At 43.0% G+C, this 9890-nt stretch overlaps 1 protein-coding gene across 3 annotated transcripts; it reads left to right on the top strand.

Moving 5' to 3' along the window:
• dpm3 (dolichyl-phosphate mannosyltransferase subunit 3, regulatory) lies at positions 1-1614 on the top strand. 3 transcript variants are annotated; one of them, XM_079522573.1, is made up of 2 exons: positions 1-93; positions 543-1614. In XM_079522573.1, the coding sequence occupies exon 2, from the start codon at positions 567-569 to the stop codon at positions 843-845; it is 279 nt and encodes a 92-aa protein (XP_079378699.1). In that variant the 5' UTR covers positions 1-93; positions 543-566; the 3' UTR covers positions 846-1614. The 3 variants fall into 3 exon arrangements, with proteins under 3 accessions (XP_079378699.1, XP_079378698.1, XP_079378700.1); XM_079522572.1 differs by having other exon boundaries at positions 65-195; XM_079522574.1 differs by lacking the exon at positions 1-93 and adding an exon at positions 180-295.
• The last annotated feature ends 8276 nt before the right edge of the window (positions 1615-9890 follow it).

Below are 9890 nucleotides of genomic sequence, written 5' to 3'. Positions count from 1 at the left end.
TTTACGAACGCCTAGTGATGACTACAGTTCCCATAAGGCTTTTCCCGCTATGACGTCATATTTCAGCGCAGCGCTGAGTTGTCTTAAGAGAAGGTAAAACATTGGATTATCCATCGCATTATCTCATTTATAAACTATCGTTTCCGTTTAGAATTGAATTTGACAACTTTGTGCATGTAGTTTATCTTGATAGAGGTAAGTGCCCGATCGTTGCCTGTATGTAATGAATGTACAGCTAAGTGTATCGTTTATTTAGCTGCAAAGCTATATCTCACAGTACATTTTGAATGGACAGGTTCGTGTCAATTTTTGTATAATCTTCATTCCGAACACGCACGCTTCAATCTTAACCCTAAAGAGAATGTCTGCGAGGCAGATTGGGTGATGTTTATTAGTAATAGCTTGCTAATCCGTTTTTAATTGAAGTCATGGGGCGGATGTTCGATCATAACTTTATTTCTGCTGATATATCAGATATTACTTGTGTGTTGTGTGACAGTGTGGGTGATTCATGCACTAACCCCTTGTTCTTTCTTGCTCAGATTGTGCTGCATCTGTTCGCCGTCATGACGAAGCTTCTGGAGTGGCTTTCTGGCGTGTTGATACTGGGCGTCGCCTGGGCTGTTGTGAGCTTCGACCTGCTGGACCTGAGTGTACCGAAGCCGTACAGGGAGGTGGCGTGGCCGATGCCCTTCTACCTCCTGGTGACGTTCGGATGCTACTCCCTGGCCACGATAGGGTACAGGGTGGCCACCTTCAACGACTGTGACGACGCAGCCAAAGAACTATTGGAACAGATCAAAGAAGCAAAAGAAGACCTGAGGAAAAAGGGATTGAAGATATAAGCAAAGCAACGCTTATTTGGAAACTTTTGAGAGACCATTTTTACAGGCAATGCAAAGACTGTGTGTGTGTGATTATGACTGACCAGCGCTCAATTTCATGTCCATAATTGATGTTGGCGAAGTCATACAGAGTTGTGAGGTTTCTGCTGAGGGTGTGTGAGTGTGATTATGTCTACTGTGCATCTACACACATCTGTTACTTGTTTACGAGCTGATATGGTCTGAATACCAACACATTTTCTTTAGTGGTGAGTGGTGACTGAGTATCTGATGCAATGGCATCTGCTGCAAATTAACTATTGATTAGTCTGTGCTTGACACAATGAGAAATGCCACATATTGGTCTTATTTCCTGTGTTCTTCTCAATCAGTAAAGCAATTAAGAGCACTTTAGATGGTGATTAAAAAAAGCAGGATAACTACATAAAAACAACAACTGAATGACCCTTTACTGGTGTTATAATGGTCTTTGGGACATACTATTGCATATAACATCCCTAAATGCACATCTGTAGCCAATTACTGGCCATTGTGTAAGGCCCACTGATGAAACACTTGGACTGAATACTGTTGGTGGGAAGGCATCTTTCATGTCTAGAGGATTTGGAATCGACTATTAAGACCTGTGTGTCTGGCTGTAGTGTAGATTAATGGTCTGTATCTGCCGACTGTTTTTTTATCTTTTGAGAAATCCACATTCCACTGTAATATTTGCCGTGTGCCCAGAGGCTATTGCTGTGACTTAATAATAAAAGTCCACAAGAATATGCATGTGTGTGGTGTTTGGTTTATGAGAATGTGTGCGTTAGTGTATGCATGAGTGATGAATATATTATTGAAGCATGAACCACATGTCCCTGGGGTGCTATACAACTTTCCTCAAAGCTTACCTCTGTGCAAAAAACAGACACCTCTTTTGTCCTGTTCTGTACTTAGCTTGAAATATACTGTACACATCATATAGTACTTCCTTGTTCCTTACATTCTTTTTAGAGTGTTTCAGCCGAGTATATAGATCAGAACTTATCTGTATTTGGCACCATTAAAAAGCTGCCTATGCTCATTTTCAGTGGCTCCTGCTGAGTATAAACAAAGCATAGCCTGGTGAAAAGGCATCATTACAGGGTTTCAAAAAGCTCCCATAACTTCTGAGAGAATGAAAAAAAGAAGAAGAAAGAAAGGCTGGCAGTTCTCAGTGTGCAGCTCTGCCCGTTGTTCCGTTTGGCTGTAGCCCATCATACTTTGCAACGTCACCCCCCCCCCCCCCCCCCCCCCCACGAATCTCTGCAAGCTGCTGCGGGAGCAGTCTGGATGAAAGGCAACCAGTGATTTAACCAGAAAGGCTTCTTTGTTTGGCAATTACACCAAAAGCTTCTCTTGCAAGGTTGTTCTGCTCCAACCCCCAAACACATGTGAATTAGACTTGCACGTTTCGTTATCACCTTTCACTACAAGACCAACTTTGAAGATCCCATCTGTTCATTTATTATTTTAATAATTGGCCACCAACAACATTCTGGGATAAGCCTAAAATTCCCTAAACCCATATAACAATACAATGAATACACAAACAGATTTGTCATCAAACAGTCAAACAGAAACACTTCTGGTTTTAATCACTTGTCCCAAATATATACTGCGGTCATCCCACACCATGTTCATATTTATACAATGGTGAAAACTGTAATCCAATGTACAGTCAAGAATGCATGTGCCTCCATTAGAAAGGTCTAGAGCTCTATGCTAAATCTCATTGTTTATAGCCTACATGGGGGGATTACCATCCCAGTTAATGTTGGATGAGAATCAGTATTCATAAGTGGCGACGACATGCTTGATGGAATACAGTCATTTGTAACTCTAACTAAAATCCATAACAATGATTGCATACTGATTCTTTCTGTTGCACGTCAAGCACTGTCATTTCAATTTCTAAAAGGCGGCTGTCCTCCGCAAAAAAACATTTGAGTGTGGCCTTTGCATTTCAATTGACCCTGTCAGTCTACCAACTTTGAGAACTTATTAGAGTGCAGTATCCTAGCTGCCCAGCATGCACACAACACCCACCCAACACCCAATGAACAAATACTGTATGCTGAAAGACCTTTATACAAACAATTTCCTTTCTCTAAGAAATTATAATTATGTGCATGGTAAAAGGCTGTGTGAACAAGACTGGGGAAAAACCCACAACCCAGTGGCTGGTGAAATTGTGGGCAATTTCTTAAGAGATAATAGTCAGTGGTAGTGTTTATAATAATGTGAATTGTGAATGCAATTTTCTGTAGTGATCCCAGACAGTAATTTATGTTGTTAAAGTGCACTGAAGTAACTCTCAACTCTCCTAATTATATGTTGATTCCTCCTGCTCCTTCATTTTCTTTTCTATCTGCGGATGTGTTGTTTTTCTAAAACTCAGTCTGTATCGACTGTTTTGTCAGAGTGATTGTATTTGGGGTGCTTTAACTTTGCTCTCTTCAGCATGCTTCTCGGCTCATGGAGAGCCGTTTTCTCTCCTATGCTCTATGGTGGATTTTTACCTCCTCTATGATGATTTCCTGTTTTTTTGCTGAAAATGGTGGACCCTCCTTCACCCAGGTGAAGGAGGGTCCGGGATCTGTCTTTCCTCTGTCAGTAAAACCTACTTGAGCAGGTTAATAGATACATTAACCTACTTACACATTTTGGCGCCATCTGCCACTTATAACGGGTGTCTGCTGTGGCACACCCGTTATGCAATGCTCAGCCAATCACAGCGCAGAATGGCACACCTTCCAGACAATCACAACGGCCAATCACAGCGCCAATTTTGGCACCAGATATGGTAATGTTTTTGTCCTCAAATTCGCCGCAATAGTTTTCCGTCCTCATTACTAAAATGATTAGTTTAGACTAGTCCATACCTGTAATGCAATAGATGCAAATCTTCTTCACAGCTTCGCCCTCTGCCCTCGGATACAAATATATTGGATTAAGATATTTGAGACACTCTCTGATATTTTGAGTATTCATATTGACCCCGATCCTGTACTAATTATTCTGGGTTTGTCAGACTCCATGCCTAGGTTGACGAGAGCACAGAAACAACTCTTCTCATATGGTCTGATTACAGCAAAAAAACTAATTTTGACTCACTGGAAAAAGGAGGAGGCTCCTGCATTTAAACATTGGCTAAATGAAATGACTAGTACGCTTCATCTTGAGAGAATAAGTTATTTCCTGAGAAACAGGGAGAGACAATTTGATAAAGTTTGGCTGCCCCTTGTCCATTACTTGAGTAGAAACAATTAATAGACAGGATACCACTGATATGGTTGACTGTACGACATTTTCTTTCAGATGTTTTCCATTTTTCAAATTACTATTTTATTCTATAGTATGCGGTGTCACTGAGCAGTATGGGTGGGAGGGTTGAGGGGTTTCTTTCTCTTTTTTGTCCTTGTATTTTTCTTTCATTTTTTGTTTTCTATAAAAGAAAAATGTAATTCACATAACAATGTTTAATCTACAACAATTTATAATCTGTTCTCAATAAAAACCTATTTGACAAAAAAAAAGACTAGTCCATACCCATTTGGGGATCTATGTCTGTTTGGGGATATGATGTACCCACAGAATATCTGCAACATATATATATTACGGGTGTCCTGCCCTGTGGCACACCCGTTATGTAACGTTCAGACAATCACAGCGTAAAAACATATGGCACACCTTCCAGCCAATCAGAGCGGCCAAGCACAGCTCCAATTTTGGCACCATACATCGGCATTTTTCGGTGCCTCAAATTCGGCACCTCAAATTTGCTGCCAATTCCGTCTTCAAATGTTGAGGAAATTGCTAAAATGGCCCATCCCTTCCTTATGCTGTCCCCAATTTCGGCACAAAATGGCAGACCTCACATTCACCAGTCACAACAGTCTCTTCCTTTATTCTGTCGTCCTCAATTTCAGCACCGAATGGCAGGCCTCCTATTCACTTACAACGGCCCTTCCCTTTATACTGGCGTCCTCACTTTGCGGTTACTACTAAAAGTATTCGTTTTAGCTATGAAGTCATAGTGATAACAGTAGTATGCTTAATTTATTTACTAATTACCCTCATATAAATGATTGGACGATATACGGTGACATCACAATATGAAATATATTGGCTATAGGCAACCACAACCCCCAGGCTTACCATGTCAATACCCGTGTGGAAATTCCAATCAATTGTTCCATCCACCGTCATATGATTTGACAATATCATATTGGACAATATATATATTGTCATGACATTGGACAATATACGGTGGCACACTTGTTATGCGATGCTCAGCCAATGGCACATCACAATTTGCATCTTCACTTTTCTGTCTTCATTTTTTATCCCCACTAAAATGATTAGTTTAGAAGATTATTAGATAGTTAGATTGTCAAATCACAATAGAAGTTATCTCAAGCAAAGTCCAGTAGCCTATTCTTTATGGAAGGGCACAGAACGTTAAAACTAAATGACCCAAAACATGTTATTTTCGTCCTCATTCAGCAACTCAATATGGCTGTGATGATTCAAGAGTCAAGACAGAATGTATAATTTCGGTGCAAACAAACAAACAAAAACGAAATGGATGAGATATCTGCGTCATGTGAGGATCAGTGAAGTCAGTAGTATTGTGTGTTTTGCATGTGTGTATTGTGTGTGGTGTGTGTGAAAAATCGATTGAACTCAATAGTCTCCAGTCTCTTAAAGTGGGGTGAACACTGGGCCCATGGGTGCACCCCAATCAACCTGATGAAATTGTCAGTGCCCTCCTAGAGACATATGCACCAATGACAAACACAAATGAGAAGGCAGGCCAAAGCAAAAATAATAACAAACTAACCTAAGGTGAAAACACATTTAACGGACGGTTAGCTTAACCGTCTGGGCACCTAGGCTGCCAAGCCAGCCAGACGGCGTGCCGTGGGTTCGACTCCCGAGCCCGATGGCCTGTGTCACTCCCCATCTCTCTCCCCTTCCTGTCTGTCTACTATTAATAAAGGCAGAAAAAGGCCCAAAAATAAAAGATCCCAGCTTGGTAAACTTCATCACTCAGACAGTGATTCAGTCAGTCAGTAAGTAAGTCAGGCAGGCAGGCAGGCAGGCAGGCAGGCAGGCAGGCAGGCAGACAAGACAGACAGGCAGGCAGGCAGTTAGGCACGCACGCAGGCAGACAGACAGTCAGTTAGGCAGGCAGTCAAAGACATGATATGAGACACACATGAGTCAAATATTTCCAAATCCTAACCTCCCTCCCTCACATATTTCACAGTTCACCTTCAGGTTAAACGTTAGCTCAGAATGAGTCTATGGAAAACAATGAAGCATTTGTAACAGATGGCATCAAGGACATAGAAAACTAAAATGTATTCTTAAATATTTGTCAACTTAAAATGTAATACCACTTGTGCTCCAAATAAATTAAAGCAACTCAGTACAGCACTTTCTAATAAACCTAAACAGTCCAGCAACAGTAACAAAAATGTATTCTTGACCTTGATGACACCTGCCTCAAAATCACTTGTTAAGTATTTATTGATGTTCAGATTCCACCATGGCTACATCAAACATCAGAATTTGATTCAATTTGAATTCATCAATCAATCACTTTTGCATCACAAAGCAGGAAGCTTTGTGCACCTCTTTTTGTGTCAAACTCATATCTGTCTCATCCTCAGAGTTATAACAAGCCTAGGACATAATACTCCTATATTTCTAACCCTATATCTATGGTTACTGCTAAATCCCTGTTGTCGCAGCTGTGGTTTCTGTGCGTGGCCTCCCATTTTTTTGTTGGGGGAGGTTTTGGAATATAAGAGACTTTTTCCCCAACATTTCATGAGTGGTCGGTCTGGCTTTGGCTCGAGAGGATCTGACAGCTAGTCAGGCAGAGGGAGATGACTTATGTGCACAGAATGTTCTTCTCTCCCTCTGAACCGTGTTGGCAAGGTGAGAGGCGTTGAAACAGAGCGAGAGGAGAGCTCAGGAACAAACAAAAACAGGGACGGAGCCAGAGAGGGAGGAGGAACGGAAGAAAGTAGATGGGGGTGCACAGGGTCATGCTCAGGGCCATGGCCGCACAGAAACGGATAGGCAATATGTGAAAACTCCTTTGCAGAGAGTCAGACAGCGACACCGCATGGGAGCGAGCCCCGTCCAACGGAGGCTGAGAGAGAGCCGACACTGAGAAATGATAGGTTATCGTTTTTCTATACAGAGGAGAGTTTTCCCCACCCACACATTTCACAGCGAAACCTCAAAGCCATCGAGAGAGAGAGAAAGAGAGAGAGAGGGACGGATGGATAGAGGGAGAGATGCAGTCAGAGAGGCAGGAGTGAGACGGAGGGAGATGGGATGTGGTGGAGTGGTGGATGGATTTGGAGTCAAGAAAAAAGAGGGAGAAAGACAATAATAATGGAACATGAGAATGTGATGGAGAGAGAGGCTAGGGTGAGAGTGAAATGGAAACAAAACAAGTGACATAAAGTATACCGGTATATTTATAGATATTTTGATATATAGATATTTTGATATATAGATATTCAGACAGACAGACAGACAGACAGACAGACAGACAGATGCGCACACAGACACACACACACACACACACACACACACACACACACACACACACACACACACACACACACACACACACACACACACACACACACACACACACACACACACACATTTTAATCATTTATTTATGTCCACATAAGAGATACAATACAAGGACACACATATTTACACGGTGCTGTACAGAGTGCAATCAGCAAATCCCGGACAAATACCCACACACCCTTCAGGGGTACAAGTAACAGCGTCTTCGCCATATTTGGCGGCTACCGATAGTGGAAGAGATTGCACAGAATTTCGCGAGCCGTTTGGCTGCTTTTTTGGCATCCCAAGTTGTTGGAAGCCTCTTACAACCAAACTGTGTACATGTCGAAGATAAACACAAGTAGATAGTAGCACCTATAGCCTAGTTCAATGATGGTCTGGAGGAGCGGCTGGTACTTAATGACTTTGGTCATAAAGGCTTCCTCTAAGCTAGAATCAAAGGTGCAGGCCATTTCAAGAAAGAAAACTGATCTGTTCTCTTCATTGACCACAACAACATCTGGTGTGTTAGCAGAGAGATGTGCAAAAATGTCAGTATTTTCAGTACAGAGTTGAAACATGGAAGGTTTGACACAGGAATGTTTGTACATTCTCACAGATAGTGCAAAATGTTTAGATATGTCCTTTGATCAACTATTCTGTCGTGGCGTGCTATGTAAAGCCCTTTATAGGCATAACAGCCATTCAGAATGTGTGACATGGTTTCTGTAACAAGCCGAGAGGGAGGGAGAATAATAGAGTGCGGAAGAGAGAACAACAGAGAGAAAGTGAGTAGCAGTGACACAGGCAGGAAACCGAAGCATGGGGTGGAAAACAGGACAGGTGACCCGGAGAGAGGCGACAGGGGCAAGAGCGTGACTGGACTGCCAGGAAGAGAGAGAGCGAGAGGAGACCACACCCTGACTGCTGGGCTCATGGCAGGGGGCCAGGATGTGCCCTGTTAGGAACAGAGGCACTGACTGCACATGGGCCGCCTGTGTTGTACACATTGGCACCGTAATTCCTTCCCATCAGCCCCCTCTCTGAGCCCACGCACAGTCCAATCCGGTGCTCAAGCAATGCTCAGGGAAATAAAGGCCTGTCCACCGTGTAACCCTGTGGATTTAACTGTGTTCAATTGACTGCCAGGCCAAAATTAATCTGCATATTCAGCGCACTAACACTGCATTAAGATCAAATGAATGAGATTAAAGAGTCAGATATGGGTCAGCCTATTGTTCCTCCACAGCTAACAAACAGCTGCGCACTGCGCTTAGGGGACACTGACTTCCCATTTTAGGGCAGGATGGAAGGTTATGAAAGCTACAAATAACTACAATACGGCCCCCTTAGGGCTCTGCTATTCAGATGATCAGGGCTTCTCTGGGTTAACATATGCTGGTCCGGTTGGTTTGGCTGGATGTGGCCGGTCATCATGTGTCCTGCTGATAGGGACGCTTGGTTCCAAATGCTGTAGGCTTCACCAGCTGGTCTTGCCAAGCTTTTACTCGGCTGCTCTGCAATATGTGGTGCTTTTTGCGGCTGGTGGCCTTTTCCCTGTGTTCAGAGTGACTGAGTCACACACTGTTCAGCTCTCTAACACATCATCAGCCACCTTCTACTGACAGACTAATGCACTGGACTGTGTCCTGTTTGACTGGTTCTCAGGGATTGTTTTTGCTTGCATGTATATATAGCTACAGACAGTAGAACATTTGTTTGTGCAATGTTTGAGGTGTATGCAGCTCCTTATAGCAATGTTAAAATGCTCATTGCTTTGCATTTCCAAGCATTGCCTTAATATGACATTGACCTTTATCACTACTTGCTCTGGGCGGATCATATTGTTACATGCACTTGAATTCTAGGAATTCATGCTTATTATACTGTTGTGCTTGCTGTCTTAGAGGCTTGGCCAGATACCTAGAATGAAGTAGATTTTCCACAAGTCTATCAAACTGTCTCCAGGATGTTTGCATCCACTGTGTCCTTGTGTGTTTGCCGTGTCCGTTGCATCTTGAAACTTCCCTTACAATTTATTACAGCCTTATAAAGCTTTTATACTTGCACCTCAGCACCCATTTACTGTTTACTCAGCCAGGATGCTGGACAAGTAAATAAAACCAAACGTCTCCCCTTCTATGAGACTGCTGTTGAGCGGAGCCTCTCTGCTGGGGTCGGGCGGTTAAGGGGGCCCGTCCGGGGCCTAATTTACGACTGTCCCATTTGAAAACACAGGGGAGCAGCAGCAGCACTGTGGCGATGGCACCACTCTATGGTGCTACAGCTGTTTTTACTGTCACGGCCATAAAGCTCCCCTGGGAAGGGAGGAGGACAGACGAGAACAATGGCCTAGCATGCAACACAAGAGTGTCTTAGATGGGAGCCACAAGGAGGACCATGAGAGATGACTGAGGTAAG

Source organism: Electrona antarctica (genome assembly GCF_951216825.1).
Source record: "Electrona antarctica genome assembly, chromosome: 15".
Classification (NCBI taxonomy): Eukaryota; Metazoa; Chordata; class Actinopteri; order Myctophiformes; family Myctophidae; genus Electrona; species Electrona antarctica.
Note: the sequence above shows the minus strand (reverse complement) of the source record. Positions and strands in the feature narration are given on the sequence as shown.

Coding starts and splice junctions, on each gene's coding strand:
- dpm3 (XM_079522573.1), top strand. CDS start 567: ATGACGAAGCTTCTGGAGTGGCTTTCTGGCGTGTTGATACTGGGCGTC.